This window comes from Symphalangus syndactylus, chromosome 10 (assembly GCF_028878055.3).
Source record: "Symphalangus syndactylus isolate Jambi chromosome 10, NHGRI_mSymSyn1-v2.1_pri, whole genome shotgun sequence".
Lineage (NCBI taxonomy): Eukaryota > Metazoa > Chordata > Mammalia > Primates > Hylobatidae > Symphalangus > Symphalangus syndactylus.
The window spans coordinates 19,645,922-19,664,585 of NC_072432.2; the positions used below are offsets into that span (position 1 = coordinate 19,645,922).

At 48.4% G+C, this 18,664-nt stretch overlaps 1 protein-coding gene across 12 annotated transcripts in view; it reads right to left on the reverse strand.

Moving 5' to 3' along the window:
* Positions 1 to 18,664, reverse strand: part of CAMK1D (calcium/calmodulin dependent protein kinase ID) — a 489,400-nt gene that overhangs the window by 15,401 nt on the left and 455,335 nt on the right. For all 12 annotated transcript variants that reach the window (XR_010113808.1, XM_055296616.2, XM_055296615.2 and 9 more), the window contains exons 7-8: positions 6,134 to 6,246; positions 4,113 to 4,191 (exon numbers count right to left, since the gene is read on the reverse strand). Coding sequence is in view for 11 of the 12 variants with exons in the window: in XM_055296616.2 (XP_055152591.1) it covers positions 4,113 to 4,191; positions 6,134 to 6,246 (192 nt within the window). In the remaining variant the exon portion in view is untranslated. The remainder of the gene's footprint in view (positions 1 to 4,112; positions 4,192 to 6,133; positions 6,247 to 18,664) is intronic.

Below are 18,664 nucleotides of genomic sequence, written 5' to 3' on the forward strand. Positions count from 1 at the left end.
ATCGCGCCACTGCACTCTAGCCTGGCAACAGAGTGAGACTCTGTCTCAAAAGAGAAAAACAAAAAACAAAAAACAAAATCTGTACTGTAAAAATGCTAAAGCACTGGAAAAAAGTCACCTCTGAATGAAGGCACTCACTGATAGGCTCACAGGCTACACATCTTGCGATGTGACACAGGCTGATGACTCTGAAGTCTTTGTCTCCAGCTTGACCTCTTTCCTGGACTCCTGACTCAGTCAGCAGAGCGCCCACCATGGATGTCGATCGAGACGGCTCCCAGCACCTCCGGTGCAGCGTGGCCCAGGCTGAACTCACTCCTCCAAGCCTGCCCCGCCTCCTAGCACAATCATCCCCCCAGCTCCGTAAGTTGGAAATGGGAATAACCCTAGACACTTCTCTTCCTTACCTCACTCTGCCACTGCTCTGCCCAATGCCCATGGCTTCTCCGTCCCTGACAGTCACTCACAGTCCTCCCTGCCCTGCTCCATCCCTGCCACACTGCCCTCCTCTCCTCTAGGCCAGCCCCCTTTCCTTCTCAAGGCCGCACCTTCTGGCCACACTCCCACATCCCATCTCCCACCAGGTTGAGTTTCCTAAAATCAAACCTGAGCACCCTGCCTAAGAGATGCCAGGGACCCCACTGCCCAAAGGGAAAGGTATAAATTCCTTGGTAGAGTCATCAATTAATGGCAGCCTGTAGGTATCACAGATGTGCAACGCTTCTCCTTTGTCACATGTATTAACTCACGTAACCCCTCGAAAAGTCCTGCGGGGTCTGTATTATTGTTATTCATGATCCGATTCTACAGGGGCAGCCCAAAGGGCTTAGGAGCTCATCCACGCGGGTAGTGAGTGGTGAAGCCAGGACTTGGAGCTGAGCAGGCCAGGCCAGGCCCCTGCCCTGCCTGCCAGTTCCTGCCCTCCTTTCCAGTCTCATTTCCTGCCTCCTGCGTCCTCTCCTGCTCTGGAATACCACATGTTCATGGCACCATGAATGCACGTGCAGTTTTAAGCTCCCGTGTTGTATGCCCAGATGCTCGTCTGCCTGGAATCCCCTCTTCTTCCCGCTGGCCTGGGGGAAGCCTTCCCATGGTGCAGCACTCAGCACGGGCTCCCGCCTCCTGCTGGGCCCTCTGTGCCCCTCTCCCAGCCTCCTCGGGAAAACTGACCTCTCCCTTCTTTGTTTTTTCCAAAATGTTTGGTGAAGGAGACAGCAGGTGTTAACTGGTCTTTTTCCTGCCTTCTACAGAGCAAGTATGGATTATCAACAGGCACTAGGCTCACATCCCTCCCTCTTTTATTGAGGTCATTTTTATTCTTTATAAGATAAATCTCAAAAGTCTTACAACTTTAAAGGCCTAATATGTTTATAAAGTAAGAAAACCTTTATTACCTTTATCGTCGCATACTTTGACTACTGCCCAAAGTGACTTAAACAAAATCAAGACGATACACAATCACAACTGTCCACTTCTTCAGAATGTTCTTTCCTTCTCCCCAAAGCCTTTCCTTTCTTCCCCTTTTCTTCTCCTTCCAATGTGATGGTGAGGGGAATTCATTTTGGAATCAGATAGTTGTGGCTGGAATCCTGGCTTTGCTCTTAGCTAGCTGTGTAGTCTCGGCTAAGTTAATTTACCTTTTTTTTGGGGGGTGGGGGGACAAAGTCTCGCTCTGTGGCCCAGGCTGGAGCGCAGCGGCACCATCTTGGCTCACTGCAAGCTCCGCCTCCCGGGTTCAAGTGATTTCCAGGCCTCAGTCTCCCCAGTAGCTGGGATTACAGGCACACACCACCATGTCTGGCTAATTTTTGTATTTTTAGTAGACATGGGGTTTCACCATGTTGGCCAGGCTGGTCTCGAACTCCTAACCTCAAGTGGCCTACCCGCCTTGGCCTCCAAAAGTGCTGGGATTACAGGCATGAGCCGCCACTCCCGGCCATCTCTCTATTTCTTTATCTCTGAAATGAAAATACAACTTCACAGGGTTATTATAAAGGAAAAAAAGAAGATAATACATTAGAGCAATTAGCCCAGTGCTGGAATATAACAGAGACTCAATAAATGACAGATGTTATACACTGAAATACTGTGAAATGGGGTCAGGACATTGTCTGTGAGCAGGTCCCCTTTAGAAGGCTGACCAGCACACAAGACCCCAGGGGAAATGCTACAGAGGATGGCGGGGCACACAGGGGGATGGTTTTCTGGAGTAATTTTTAGGGGGATTTTCTCCTGATCTCAAGGTTCTGTCCATTTATTTTCATTATCTTTGGTATTTTACGATTCTCGGCATTTGTTTCACAATGGATGCTTGTGGTGCTTACGTAACAATCACTACAGGTCTGCGTGGTGGCTCGCCTGTTGTCAAGAGTTTGAGACCACCCTGGCCAACATGGTGAAACCCCGTCTCTACTAAAAATACAAAAAATTAGCTGGGCGTGGTGGCACATGCCTGTAATCCCAGCTACTCGTGAAATCGCTTGAACTCGGGAGGTGAGTTCTTCTTTGGACACAAAGGCACCAGCGTGTGGGGAAACCAAAGCCAGGGCTTGGCACTCCAGGGTGACCCAGTAGTGAGGAGGTGGCCTGGGACCCTGACTTCCAGCTCCAAGGCTCTTACCTCTAGTGGCTAGTGATACCTTTGGTCGAGAGAAGAGAAGAACTATCTTTGTAATCATGTGCCTCTATTTAGTCCATCACTGCCTTAGAGAACTGTTTTGGTGACATCATCTCCATGTGTTAGATGTGGCTGATTCAACTAAACCTACTGAGCACCTGCTTGGCCCATCACGTCCTGGGCTAGGTGCTATGGATACCAAGTCCCAAGAAAGCACCATGTGTGTGGCCTACTTGGAATATTACAAACTCTGGAGCAGGAAACTGCAATGCAGTGAGCTGAGATCGTGCCATTGCACTCCAGCTTGGGCAATAAGAGCGAAATTCTGTCTCAAAAAAAAAAAAAAAAAAAGACATACCCAAGACTGGGCAATTTACAAAAGAAGGAGGTTTCATTGGACTCACAGTTCCACGTGGCTGGGGAGGCCTCACAATCATGGTGGAAGGCAAGGAGTAGCAAGTCACACCTTACATGGATGGGAGCAGGCAAAAAGAGAGAGCTTGTGCAGGGGAACACTCCTCTATAAAATCATCAGATCTTGTGAGAGACTTATTCAGTATCACGAGAACAGCATGGGAAAGACTTGCCTCCGTGATTCAATTACCTCCCACCAGGTCCCTCCCACAACACGTGGGAATTCAAGATGAGATCTGGGTGGGGACACAGCCAAACCATATCAGTATGCAAAAGATCACTGCTTTTGCACTTTACAGAAAGTCTTTAGAGATATTGAAGGTAATTGCCCAATGAGGCATTACAATCGGAATTTTATTACTTGAGTTTATTACTCATTAGTTAAATGAAGTTACATATTTTTTCCTTTTAAGATGCTTTTCGAATTTGTGTGTCTTCAACTCGAGAGGGACTAATTGGTAGTTGATGGCATTCTACATATTTTCAGCAGTGGGCGTGAGGCTACCTTGCTTTTGTGCCACTAATTTAGAAACCAGCTTCACTATCAGCTAGCTGCGATGCTAGGTTTACACTTGACTTTTGTGAGCCTCTGTTTCCTCGTTGTTAAAATGAGAATAACAATACCTAATTTGCAGGGCTGACATAAGAAATACCAGAGATAATGCATGTAGAGGGTTTAGCACAGAAATCCTCTGGTCCATCAGAAAGGCTTAGTTAATTGTAGTGATTGTTTTGTTTTGTTTTGTTTTGTTTGAGATGGAGTCTCTGTCACCCAAAGTGACAGGGTGCTGGGATTACAGGCGTGAGCCACCGCGCCTGGCCTTGGGTATGTCTTTATCAGCAGCATGAAAATGGATGAATATACATACTAACTTCTCATGGTGCTTCTAGAAGCTGTGTCCTGGGGGCACAAGAGTTCAAATGTTGGCCTGGGGAGAGGAGGAAAGTCACTGGCCAGAATGAGATGAAATTCGTAATAATCCTGTGTGGATTTCATAAATGACAATGGCCAACAGGAAGTTTCGTGCCCCTCTGGGTGGCATTAAATGGCATGGTCTGCTGAGTGGGTGCATTTCCTTACCATGGGTGCCGAGCTGCCTGCTCACACGTGTATCTTTTATTCGGGTCCTTCTCCATCAGGTTCCGAATGAAGTCTTTTGCTGTTCAAAAACAAGGCACAAGGGAAGGAATCACTTTGCAACTTGAGATGTGACAATATGATCCCACCAGGTCTTCAGGAGGAGCGTGTGTAGCATGAAAAATATGAGACCAGCCCTCCACAGAGACTACTGTACCTTGGACACAAAGGCACCAGCGTGTGGGAAAAACGAAAGCCAGGGCTTGGCACTCCAGGGTGACCCAGTAGTGAGGAGGTGGCCTGGGACCCTGACTTCCAGCTCCAAGGCCCTTACCTCTAGTGGCTAGTGATACCTTTGGTCGACAGAAGAGAAGAACTATCTTTGTAATCATGTGCCTCTAATTAGTCCATCACTGCCTTAGAGAACTGTTTTGGTGACATCATCTCCATGTGTTAGATGTGGCTGATTCAACTAAACCTACTGAGCACCTGCTCGGCCCATCATGTCCTGGGCTAGGTGCTATGGATACCAAGTCCCCAGAAAGCACCATGTGTGGCCTACTTGGAATATTACACACCCTGGAGCAGGAAACTGCAATGCAGTGAGCTGTGCCCTGCTGGGGGAAGTGAGGAGTACTTGGCAGCCCAGGAGAGGGGATGGCCCAGAAGCAGGACCCTGGGAAAGTGAGGGGCCGGGTGGCAGAACTGATGACATCATGGGTCAGGCCCAAAACCTGCTGCACTGCAGGGTGTGGCCCCTCAATGCCCACAGGACTGGGCTTCTGGGGAAGGCTGTGCTCTTCTGAGCTCAGAAGGTAAATACTTCCCATGTGGCTCTTTCCTGCGAGCCCTGTACAGCTATACTCTGGGCTCAGGTTTCTGAAGACTGAAGATGAAACCAAGGCATTTCCACTTAGGATGAAGTAACACAAATAATAACATGCTCTCTTTGAATAGCTCACACAGACTAGACCCCATTGTCCCATTCATGATCTCATCTCATCCTTCTGCTACGCTCTATGGTAGAGATGGGATATTATTACCTGCCTCATCTTACCAGTGAGGAAACTGAGGCTTAGAGAGATTTCATTAATTTACACAGGCCTTGGTTTTGATCTTTATCCCTGAGGAAGGAACAGTGAACTTCCCTAGGAGCGTTTCAGAGTGGCATTTCAAATCCCAGCTCTGCCCCTTACTAGTTGTATTATTTTAGTCAGTGATTTCACCTTCTGGGGCCTCAGTTTCCTCATCTGTCAAATGGGGATAACAGTAATACCCGCCTGACAGGCTGTCCTGAGGACTGAGTGAGTTAGCACACATACACAGTGTCTTGTGCTCAGCATACAGTCAGCACTCAATAAAAGTTAGCTACTATTGGTTCACTCCTGGAGCTCCCAGAACAGGGCATGGCTAGGAGAGGTGGATGAGTGGGTCCCCATCTCTCAGCGTGGCTTAAGCCAGATGTCCCAAGCTTGTCCTCTTTCTTTGCAAGTCAAACGCAAATATGTAGCTCATGAAGCTTCCTGAGAGCTGTTATGAACTGTGTGCTGTGAGTGTGTTAATCCCCCACAGTTCATATGCTGAAATCCCAACTAATGTGATGGTATTTGCAGATGGGACCTTTTAGGGGTAACTGGGTCATGAGGGTGCAGCCCTCATGAATGAGATTAGTGCCCTTATCAAAGAGACTTGAGAGAGCTCTCTTGACCCTTTTGCCATGTGAGGACATGGTGAGAAGGACACAGTGAGAAGACAGCAGTCTATGAACCAGAAAGTGGGCCCTCACCAGATACTCAATGTGTTGGCAACTTGATCTTGGACTTCCCAGCCTACAGAGCTGTGAGGAATAAATGTTTGCTGTTTGAGCCACCCAGTCTGTGGTATCTTGTTACAGCAGCCAACCAATACAGGACCCTCAGGACTGCTCTGAGCTGCCCAGGGTCCCCTGGGCCTGTAAGGGTCACGTGGTCTGGGTGTAAGTGTCACAGGGGACGCCCACTGGGAGCTGCCTGTGGGAGACCTACCAGAGTCGGAGATGTCATCCCAGTAGGGAGAGTCAAACTCATATTCTGCCTTGAGGATCTGCTCAAAGAGCTTGGAGTCATTTTCATCATAAAAAGGAGGGTAGCCGCAGAGCCTAGGAGACAAAATGGAGTAAAAGCTGGAACATCTGCATAACCAGTGTGGTGACTGTACACTTTGCCTGGAAGGAAGAGACATTACCAACTGAGTTAAGAAAATCTGGCAAGGCACGGTGGCTCACGCAGGTAATCCCAGCAATTTGGGAGGCCAAGGCGGGCAGATCACTTGAGGCCAGGAGGTCCAGAACAGCCTGGCCAACATGGCGAAACCTCGTCTCTACTAAAAAACTCACAAAAAAATTAGCTGGGTGTGGTGGCTGATGCCTGTAATCCCAGCTACTTGGGAGGCTGAGGTGGGAGAGCCACAAGGGAGAATCATTGAGCCTGGGAGGTGGAGGTTCTAGTGAGCCAAGATCGCACCACTGCACTCTAGCCTGGGCGACAGAGCGAGACTCTGTCTCAAAAAAAAGAAAAGAAAAAAGAAAAAGAAAAAGAACATCTGTATCACGTGTGTTGCAAATATAATCTCAACCAAGAAAGCACACATTCCGCAGGTTTAGGTGGCACAGGAGTAAAACTGCGATTTAATAAACAGCCAAAAGGGTCAACTCAGGTCATGATCAAAGGTAAATAACAACTATTGAAGTCCCCCTTAACTCTCTGCACAGAATTAACCACAGAATCCCACACACCCTAAAAACCTAATAGACAGTCTTCTTCACATAAACGTTATTGATCTTACTGTATGTAACATTGTCCCTAGCAGAGGATGAGATGATGGAGAAAACAAACAAAATATATGTCTCATATCCATTTCAGGGCCCTTCCAGGTTCAGTTTATTTCAGAAATCACCAGAGGAAGAAAACGAAATTTTATGACCTTGAGTTTCAAGTTGCCACAAGACACCATAACCTGCACATTGTCACACACGTAACCTGCACATCGGCACACTACCGTGCCCAAACTGAGTACACGGAGGGTTGTGGTTTTGCCCATTAACATGCAGTAAGTATCAGCAGGGCTGACAGACGTTGTAAGACTGCAATATCATACTACTACCCATTTTTCCATGGAACCATTTCAAGGTTGATTTTTAACGGATCATATTGATGCTGGTGCAAGTGACTTATAATTTAGAGTTCTGGTGGGACAACAGTCATCTGACACACATAATGGGAGTGGAAATTCTGATTAACTAGACCCACTACAATTCATTCCATAAAATCATGGATTCTCATTTCAGTTCCGAAATCAGTTTCAATGCTACTTTTACCACTGATGCATTTTTTTGGACCAAAATTTCCTTCCCTGAAAACACAAAGGGCTGGCCTAGAAAATCCCTAATATTTTTCCCAGCTTTAAGATACTGTGGCTCTATGATTCAGTGTGGCTGGCTAAAACACTTAGGAAAAGACCTAGAACATGCTTGGGGCCCATGTGGAGGCAGAGGCTGGCCTTGGTTGACACTGGACGGCCAGGAAGAGGTGGGCCTAAGGCTGTAGGAAGGTGGAGCTTGATTCCAGAAGGCCAGGGGCAATGCTGTGTGGTGCAGAACTTGCTCCTCGGGCTGCGACAACCCAGAGGGTGGCAGCCACGGTGGCAGTTCTTTGTTTTTTTCTTTCTTTCTTGAGATGGAGTCTCCTTCTGTCACCCAGGCTAGAGTGCAATGGCGTGATCACAGCTCACTGCAACCTCCACCTCCTGGGTTCCAGCGATTCTCCTGCCTTACCCTCCCAAGTAGCTGGGATTACAGGTGCCTGCCAGCATGCTGGGCTAATTTTTGTATTTTTAGTAGAGATGGAGTTTTGCCACGTTGGCCAGGCTGGTCTCGAACTCCTGACCTCAGGTGATCCACCCTCCTTGGCCTCCCAAAGTGCTGGGATTACAGGTGTGAGCCACTGCGCCCGGCCCATGGTGGGAGCTCTGACCCAAACAAGCCCTGAATTGTACCACATAGATATAACATTGTTTGTTCAACACACAGCCACAGCCTAGAGACCAGTCTAATGAGAACAAATTAACAAGAATCAACAGACTGCAGGACCACGAGGGATTAGGCTGTCAGCACATAAGAAATGCAATACAGGTTAGAAACACCACCTTGGTACTGCCATCCCGCAGCTGTTCCTCCCATGGGACGCACATCGCCAGCTACCGCTGCGCAGGGGCGTGCCTGATGACATTTTTAAAGGCTGTGAGACATTCTGTGGGCCCATAAGGATCAAAATAATCTCTCCCCACAAGGTTGCTTTAGGGACTAAGAGCCTGGAAAATTTCATTTTTAAAGATGTGCTGCTTTTGGTGAAATGAACAAGAGCCAGGGCTCCCAAAACTACCAGGCACATAGTTCACTGCCCACGGAAATCCCGGAGCCCCAAGATGGGTCTGTCCATTTCTCCCACGATGAGATTCAGGCACAATGAAATGTGCATATTAGGAAATGCAGACAGAGCAAAATGTTAGCTCATCTTGGAGAAAAAACTAAATTCTAGATATGTGAGGTTTTTGTTTATTTACAACCGCGGGTGTTTTTCTTTAGGGTTTGGCTTTCTTTGCAAGGAAAAAATTCTTTAAGAAAATTCCGAGAAAGATTTAATCTCTTGGTGCCAGTTTTTGAAATGTATATTCCAGTTTCTTCTGGTCTTAGCTCTTTTTTGTTTCGATGTTTTTGTATTATAGGACATTGTGTTTATGTGGCTAAACTGAGGACACAGGAAAAGGAAATGGATTGAGCTTGGAGCCTAAGTAAGTTAAAACTAAGAAAAAAGATTTAAAAATAAGGATTGTAAAATAACAGAAGGACAAACAGAAGTTACAAAATCTTCCTTAGATCTAGAAGTTTCAGAGAGCCCCCTGGCCAAGCTATGGCATTAGCAGGTCTGTGTGGAAGTGATCTAAGAGAAGTAACAACTTCGGGCTGTTTAACTTGATACACAGAGGACTTCTGTGACCGTGGGGCCATCCATTCACACTGGTAATCCCAGGGTTATTAACGAATGTTCCAGAAGTGTGGCTTCTTTTACATATCCATTCCTTTAAATAATCTACAGATTATATCGCCAAGGGTCCTCAAAGGCAATAATGCCTTTCCCAATTTTTCTAGGCTTCAAAGTTCCTGATTCAGAATAACACTGGCATTTGCAACTGTCACACCCGATCAAGGCAATTCGCCTTCAAAGCACTCTTCACTGCCTCCATCCCAGCCTCGGGTCTATCTTCCAGGAAGAACTCTTACATCTTACTGTCTTTCCTGTTGCCTTTTTCCCCTCTCCCCTCAGCCCCCTGGGTCTAGAGGTGCTCACAGCTCAGCTGCAATGAAGCCCAGGGTCACGGGTGCTATTCCTTGTGGTTCCCACACCTCCCTTTTCGTATACAGTCCTTGCACATCCCTCATTTTAAAGGCAAAGAAACCAACATGCAGCAAAATCAGGCCTTGAGCCTATTCTGTCGGATTGCAGGCCTGTGTTCTTAACTATTTGGCTTATGCACTAGAGGGAGGGGACTCAAGAATTGAACTTCGGGCACTGAAGTCAATCTGACTTTGTATTCTCTCTGTGGGGCGTTCGGTTTGCTCTACCCGCCCCTGCACCTGCAAGTGGAACCCTCTGATGGGACCCTGCCTCTCCGCCCCCAACTCCCACAGGCAGGGTCTAACAAATAAGATGCTACCTGGGCCAGGTGTGGTGGCTCACGCCTGTAATCCCAACACTTTGGGAGGCCGAGGCGAGCAGATCACCTCAGGTCAGGAGTTCGAGACCAGCCTGGCCAACATGGTGAAACCCAGTCTCTGCTAAAAATACCAAAATTAGCTGGGCGTGGTGGCGGGTGCCTGTAATCCCAGCTACACGGGAGGCTTAGGCAGGAGAATTGCTTGAACCCGGGAGGCGGAGGTTGCAGTGAGCTGAGATCGCACCACTGCACTTCAGCCTGGGCAACAAAGCAAGACTCCGTCAAAAAAAAAAAAAAAAAAAAAAAAAAAAAGTGCTGCTAGGGGAGTACCAGCCACAGCCATGTGGGACACCAGGCGGTGACTGTTATATTTTATTTTGTTGTAAGGACACTTAACATGTGATCCGCCCTCTTAACACTTTTTTTTTTTTTTTTTTTTTTAATGAGACAGGGTCTCTCTCTGTCACCCAGACTGGAGTGCAGAGGTGCAATCTTGGCCCACCACACCCTCCCATCTCCCAGACTCAAGCGATCCTCCTGCCTCAGCCTCCCAAGTAGCTGGTACTACAGGTGCACGCCACCACGCCCGGCTAATTTTTTTTATTTTTGTAGAGACAGGGTTTTGCCATATTGCCTAGGCTGGTCTCGAACTCCTGGGCTCAAACAATCCACCTGCCTCTGCCTCCCAAAGTGCTGAGATTACAGATGTGAGCCACTGTGCCTGGCATCTTAACACATCTTTAAGTGTACACTACAGTTCTGTTGACGATAGGTGCAATGAAGCACGGGACGTCTCTCAAACACATTTATCTTGCTTCACTGACACTGTACATCCAGTGATTAGTAATTTCCCATGTCCCTCCCTCCGGTCCCTGGCAGCCACCATTTCCACCTTTCATTCTATGAGTTTGACTATTCTAGATACTTTGTATAAGTGGGATCCTGCAGTATCTGTCTTTCTATGCCTCGCTTGTTTCACTTAGCACTGTGTCAATGTCCTCGAGGTTCACCCATGTTGTCACATGTTGCAGAACTCCCTCCTTTTTAAAGGCTGAATAGTATTCCATTGTATGCATCTACCATAGTTTCCTTATCTGCTCATATGTTCATGGACACTTACGTTGTTTCCACCTATTCAGCTATTGTGAATACGGCTGCTATGAACATGGGAGTGTGAATCTCTCTTCAATATCTTGATTTTCATCTTTTTGGAATTGCTAGATTATATATGGTAGTTCTGTTTTTAATCTTCTGAGGAGTTGCCGCACTGTTGTCCATAGAGTCTACACCCACACATCCTTCCCAGTCCTTGCCTTTTTGATTTCTCAATGACATACAAATGGCCAACAGGCATGTGAAAAAATGCTCAACATTACTAATCATCAGGGAAGCGCAAATCAAAACCACAAGGAGAGGCCACTTCCCACCTGTTAGGATGGCTATTATCAGGCAGTGATTTTTAAAAAGTATTTCTGTATGGATTTTTTTTTTTTTTTTTTTTTTTTTTGAGACAGAGTCTCACTCTGTTGCCCAGGCTAGAGTGCAGTGGCTCAATCTTGGCTCACTGCAACCTCTGCCTGCTGGGTTCAAGTAATTCTCCTGCCTCAGCCTCCTGTGTAGCTGGGTTAAAGATGTGCACCACCACACCCAGCTAATTTTTGTATTTTTAGTAGAGACGGGGTTTCACCATGTTGGCCAGGTTGGTCTCAAACTCCTGGCCTCAAGCGATTCACCCACCTCAAGCTCCGAAAGTGCTGGGATTACAGGCATGAGCCACCACACCCAGCCCTGTATGGATCTTATAGTATTTCACAGTTTTCATTTTGTTTGTTTTTTGAGAAGGAGTTTCGCTCTTGTTGCCCAAGTTGGAGTGCAGTAGCGCGATCTCGGCTCACTGAAACCTCTGCCTCCTGGGTTCAAGCAATTCTCCCGCGTCAGCCTCCAGAGTAGCTGGGATTACAGGCACCTTGCCACTACACCCGGCATTTTTTGTATTTTCAGTAAAGATGAGGTTTCACCATGTTGGCCAGGCTGGTCTCAAACTCCTGACCTCAGGTGACCCACCCACCTCAGACTCCCAAAGTGCTGGTGAGAGCCACTGCACTCAGCCACTGTCTTCATTTTTAATCGGCCGACATACACATAGTCACTTGGTGCCTCCTGGCCTACGTAGGCCTACCTGGGCCAGGAGGAGGTATACCAAGCACTCACGCATCAAGTATCTGTGTTGCACCTACTATATACCAGATACTGAGTTTGATACTGGAAATACAATGCTAAGTTAAGAACCAGTTTCTGCCTGCAAGAGCTCAGAGTTGGTGAGAGAGGCACATAAAGAGATAATAGTGACACGAGTGACAGTAGCAATAGAAATGTGCAGAGGCTATTCTGGGTATATAAGGGCATGCAAGCCAAGCCGCTTTGTGGGAGTGGAGGAGGTGGATGCCTATGCCCTGTCTCAGGGGATGAGCAGGAATTTTACGGGAAAAACAGGTGGGCTGCCGGCAGGAGTGGCTGCCCAGGAATAAGAGCATGGGGCATAAAACAGCAGTTTATTCGAGCATAGAAGAGCAGCTTGCCGCTGCGGTGCGGCATGGAAGTTGGTGTGCAGCCAGAGTTGAGGTGAGGCCTGGCAGGGCTGTATTCCCCACCCTAAGGTGGGTGGTCTATCTTGCAGATAGAAGGAAGCCCCTGAATGGTGTAGACAGAGGGGCGATAGGGACAAGTGGCTTTGCAGCAGAGATGTGGCGGGTTTGAGGCAGGAAGACAAGTGGCCAACTCGCTGCAGCCAGAGAAGACAGGGCGGCCTGCAGTGGAGCTGGACGGAGGAACACGCAGTTCAGACACAACCGGGCAGATCTGGTGTAGGACAGTGTAAACAGCGAAGGCCAGGATGCCTCAAAGGTCCCCAGCATGGACTACAGATGATGCCCACTGTGTGAAGAATGCAGGACACAGAGCAGGTGGCCGGGGTGGCCTGGCTGTATCAACCACAGCACCTGGTAATTCCAGCTCCCTCTTCAGTGGATGCCGCCTACTCAGAGAGGCGGCTCCAGGCAGTTCTTTGCAGGCGGGGTAAGTAGGAGAGAGGGCAGCTGAGCCAACTCCCCGAGGCAGCCCCATCCCTGGCAATTAGCTCTGATAACTACACTGGATCTTGCCTAGGTTTCGACTGAACACTAAAAGAAAGCAGGGAAGAGGGCAGAGCATGGGACAGGAGGAGAGACCTCCACTCAGTGGTGAGGCTGTGAGAGGAAACCATGCTTGCGGCCGCATCAGTGCTAGGCCTTCCGGTTCATTCCACACAAAGCTGTGCAACAAATCCCTCTTCCTTAAGGCAACTGGAGAGAATCTGTTCCATGCACCTAGAACTGCCAACATCCCACAACGGATATCGATGAGTGATTCCTTTCAGGCCAGGGAGAGCTGGACCAGGTACATGTGAGAGATTCAGGTGAAGGCAGCCAGCAGGCAGCTGGAGTTAGAGCCCTGATGCCAGGGACAGGTGTATCATGGGGGTGCTGGGATAGAGCCATCAGCACATGCATGAAAACTGGGACAGCAGATAAGATCACTCAGAGCAGATAAGATCACTCAGCTCAGGGGTCGCACATAGACGCTCTACAGACCTGATCTGGCCCATGATGTGTTTGGCCAGCAGCGATTTCAAACAGATATGACTTTGAGTGACCAGAGACAGGTGTTGATTTAGCCAGATCGCCACAGCCCCCAAAGTCCCCACGGTCTTGGCATATTCAAGCATGTATGTATGTGGATGGGGACCAGACTCAAATTCCCTGGAAGCCTGGCATGGCTGGCTGGCTGGGTAAGAACAGCTAGTTTATCTGCTTCTTTTTGTGTGCCAGCAAGCCCCTGGCGTGGACAAAAATCACCTAGCTGATTACACATTAGGTCATCTCCCTGGCCCTCCACCTGCTCAGTTGGTGACTTTGAGTCAAAGGTCAAGGGTGGAGCTGAGGAGAAGGACACTTTGAAAGAGGGGAGGAGCCTCAACACCGTTAGGCCCTGCTGGGCTGCAGAGCTGCAAATGGGATGCAAAAGGGGTGAGCCCTGCAGGCCAGGGCCCAGAGGCTGGACGCTACGGAGTGGGTGGATTCCTCCTCCACAGCTGCTGCAGGAAGGCAGGGGAGAGAGAGCAGTCTGACAGGTAATCAGGGAAGGTTCCCGGGAGGAGGTGTGACCTGCATCTACAGCAGTGATTCAGGGTGGGAAGCTTATATTAATAAAACCGCCTGTCAGGGACTCCTCTGGCTGTCACCAAAGACTAAGCACTGACCAGGTCCCAGGCATGGAACAGACGGTCCGAGTCCCTATTCTCATGCCATTTACATTCTGGTTGGGGGTAAGGGGGACAGATACCCAACACTAACCTTCAAAATAAACAGGAAGTGTAAAAGATACCTAGGAAAGGTAATTTGGAGCTGGTCAGGGGAAGCCTTGCATCCTCAGTCGAGAAAATTCCTTTCTACACACCGTTCTCTGTGCCCGGGGTTGCTCTTCTCCCGCTGTGCACAGACGTGACCTGCTCTCCCCCAAAGCTCCGTGTACGGGTCTATGCTCAGTGATGTCTTTCTTGATCCCACCCAGCCAGGACAGGCCCCCAGCTTGGTGTTCTCCAAGTTTCCTAGGCACCATCACCAAGGCATGCGTGTTGGTTTCTATCTGTCTACGTCCCATTGTCTTCTCTGATAGAGTCTGAGCTCCCCAAGGGTGGTGATGCCTCATTCCTTCTTGCAACCCTGGTCCTAGACCAGTACACAGCATGTGCTCAGCAAAAGGTGGCTGGACGCCCGAGTCATTAAATGCCTGTGTTTCAAGGACTGCCACCCCTCACCCGACTCGGTCCCTCTCCAAACAGTTCTCATTCTTCACAGTCCAACCCACCTCTCTCTTGGGTTCTCTTAAGAAATGTAAAGAGCCGGGCACGATGGCTCACGCTTGTAATCCCAGCACTTTGGGAGGCCGAGGCGGGCAGATCACAAGGTCAGGAGATCGAGACCACGGTGAAACCCCGTCTCTAATAAAAATACAAAAAAATTAGCCGGGCGTGGTGGCGGGTGCCTGTAGTCCCAGCTACTTGGAGAGGCTGAGGCAGGAGAATGGCGTGAACCCAGGAGGCGGAGCTTGCAGCGAGCCGAGATTGCGCCACTGCACTCCAGCCTGGGCGACAGAGCGAGACTCCGTCTCAAAAAAAAAAAAAAAAAAAAAGAAATGTAAAGACATGGGCCTATTGGCCGGGTGGGGTGGCTCATGCCTGTAAGCCCAGCACTTTGGGAGGCTGAGGTGGGTGGATCACTTGAGATCAAGAGTTCAAGACCAGCCTGATCAACATGGTAAAATCCCGTCTCTACTAAAAATATAAAATTAGCTGAGCGTGGTGGCGCACACCTGCAATCCCAGCTGCTTGGGAGGCTGAGGCAGGAGAATGACTTGAACCTGGGAGGTGGAGGTTGCAGTGAGCCGAGATCGCACCACTGCACCCCAGCCTGGGCAACAAGAGCAAAACTCCGTTTAAAAAAAAAAAAGAAAAAAGAAATGTAAAGATATTATGGCTTATTATCATGATTATAATGTTTACCTTCACACCTTGACAATGAGTCACTGAAGGACAAAGACTGTGCCATATCTAGTATTTCTTTTTTTTTGAGACAGAGTCTCACTCTGTTGCCAGGCTGGAGTGGAGTAGCGCAATCTTGGCTCACTGAAGCCTCCGCCTGCCGGGTTCAAGCAATTCTCTTGCCTCAGCTTCCCGAGTAGCTGGGACTACAGGCGCGTGCCACCACACCCAGCTAATTTTTGTATTTTTAGTAGAGACGGGGTTTCACCATGTTGGCCAGAATGGTCTTGATCTTTTGACCTCATGATCCGCCCACCTCGGCCTCCCAAAGTGCTGGGATTACAGGCGTGAGCCACCGCACCTGGCTTAGTATTTCTTTTGTATCTTCCTTTTCTTGTTTTGAGACAGGGTCTAGCTTTATCATTCAGGCTGGAGTACAGTGGCATGATCATAGCTCACTGCAGCCTTGAACTCCCAGGCTCATACACTCCTCCTGCCTCAATTTCCTGAGTAGTGGGAACCACAGGCGTGCACCACCATACCAGGCTAATTTTTTTTTTTTTTTTTTGGTACACACAGGATCTTGCTGTGTTGCCCAGGCTAGTCTTGAACTCCTAGGCTCAAGGGATCCTACCACTTTGGCCTCCCAAAATCCTGGGATTGCAGGCATGAGCCATCATACTCAGCCTGTATCTTTCATTAGCACTCAATAATATTTATTTATTTATTTATTTATTTGAGATGGAGTCTCGCTCTGTTGCCCAGGCTAGAGTGCAATGGCATGATCTCGGCTCACTGCAACCTCCACCTCCCAGGTTCAAGCGATTCTCCCACCTCATCTTCCCAAGTACCTGGGATTACAGGTACCCACCACCACGCCTGGCTATTTTTGTATTTTAGTAGAGATGGGATTTCACTATGTTGACCAGGCTGGTCTTGAACTCCTGACCTTAGGTAATCTGCCCGCCTCTGCCTCCCAAAGTGCTGGGATTACATGTGTGAGCCACTGTGCCTGGCCTCAATACTATTTAATGAATATTTGAATGATTATTCTTTGATGAACAAGAAATAACTTTGTGTAAAATATTTATGTTCGTGTGTGTGTGTACTGACTTAAGAAGTTGTACTGAACATCCCAAAATAGGTGTTTACCCTGAAAAAGGAAAACCGAACCAAATTTTCCCAAGTGTAGTACTTTTTCAGTTATTTTTGCAGTAAAGCCTCCTGATGGCCAATGGCATCCACTTTAAATGACAGCCCTCAAGGCAGACTGGAATGAACACAAACATGCCCTGGGCAAACCCGGTCCAGGGCCCAACAATGGCCTCCAGGGACTTCCTCGTTGCAGAGCTCCTCCCACCAGCAACTGCCCCGCCGACGACACAGCCGACAGGTGGCGCCTCCCGCTCCCAGCCTGAGTCCTCAAACCGGAAGCTGAAAAGTACGTTTGAAGAAGTACTTTTCACAGGGGGGTTCGCACAGTCAAAGATTTTATTCTGGGGTCCAGAAGCTATCACCTGGTCCAACCCCTTGTTTAGGAGACAGGGAAAGTGAGTTCCAGGGAGCTGAAGAAGAGACCTGGGCATGTGTCCTGAGCTCTGGTCTAGAAAAACAAAGACTACTTCAAGCCAATTCTACACACACACACACACACACACACACACACACTTATTACTATTATATTATTTTTTTCTTTGAGACAGAGTCTCCCTCTGTTGCCCAGGCTGGAGTGCAATGGCATGATCTCGGCTCACTGCAACCTCCGCCTCCCAGGTTCCAGTGATTCTCCTGCCTCAGCCTCCCGAGTAGCTGGGCTAATTTTTGTATTTTCAGTAGAGATGGGGTTTCACCGTGTTGGCCAGGCTGGTCTCGAACTCCTGACCTCAACTGACCTGCCTGCCTCAGCCTCCCAAAGTGCTGGGATTACAGGCGTGAACCACACCCACGCTTGGCCAATTCTACAGATACTGACAGAGCACTGGTGTTGTGTGAAATGCTGATCATGGAGCAGTGAGTAAGACAGACCCAGGTCTTGCCCCTCAGGGTTCCGCAGTCCAGCCTTATTTAAATGGGACAGTGGAACGTTTACTTTTCTACAGTAGAGAAACCACTTCTGGTGAATGTGTCCTGTAAAAGTTAATAACCACATCTACCATGTACTGAGCTGTCACTGTGCCAGGCACTGGGCTATGTAATTTACTTATATTACTGTCTCATTTAATGCATAGTTCTAAGCTAAGTTTTTCAATCCTCAATTTCCAGATGAGGAATTAAATGCATGAAAGAATAGGCTACTTGCTTACATCTAAGGGACAGCACAGAATTTTACTGTTTGTCCAACTCCAGAGCCAAATCATATTAACCTTTAGGACCTCGACCCAGATGTGCCACTGCAAAGATGGAGAAACACCACACCTGCATGTTCTCTTTCAGAACCTGCCTCTGCAGTCAGACGGTCATGATTTTTCTATACCATAGTTTTGGAAACAGAGCCAGAGACAAAGCCACATGACCTGCCAAAGAAATGAAGAACAGGCTGGGCGCGGTGGCTCACTCCTGTAATCCTAGCACTTTGGGAGGCCAAGGTGGACGGATCATGAAGTCAGGAGTTCAAGACCAGCCTGGCCAACATGGTGAAACCCCATCTCTACTAAACATACAAAAAATCAGCCAGGCGTGGTGGCACGCAGCTGTAATCCCAGCTACTCAGGAGGCTGAGGCAGGAGAATTTCTTGAACCCAGGAGGCGGAGGTTGCAGTGAGCTGAGATTGTGCCACTGCACTCCAGCCTGGACGACAGAGCAAGACTGTCTCAAAAAAAAAAAGAAAGAAATGAAGAACAGACCAGAAGTCTTGCAGTTCCAAAATCAATGCGGAATGTTCTACCCAGTCTGCGTTCCTGAAGACAGATGGGAGGACAATGGCCAGGATCATGATGGCCCCTGTCTGTGGAGAAAGGTCCTGGAGAAAAATGAGGCTGCGTCTATACTGAGGAAATCCCAACAGGACGGAGAAGACTTTCTCAGCGCTACGCTCCCATGCAAAGCTGCAAGAGAATACAAAGGCAAAGGGTTCCCTCTGGCGAGACCCTGCAGGCTCTGTGAGGCTGGCCAGGGCACAGGAGTGCCTCGCTGACTGGGAGAAATTGGGAAATAAAGTTAATAGATATAAGTGAATTTTCTAAACACCTGTGAAAGTGCTGACACTTATTTTAAAATATTTTATGA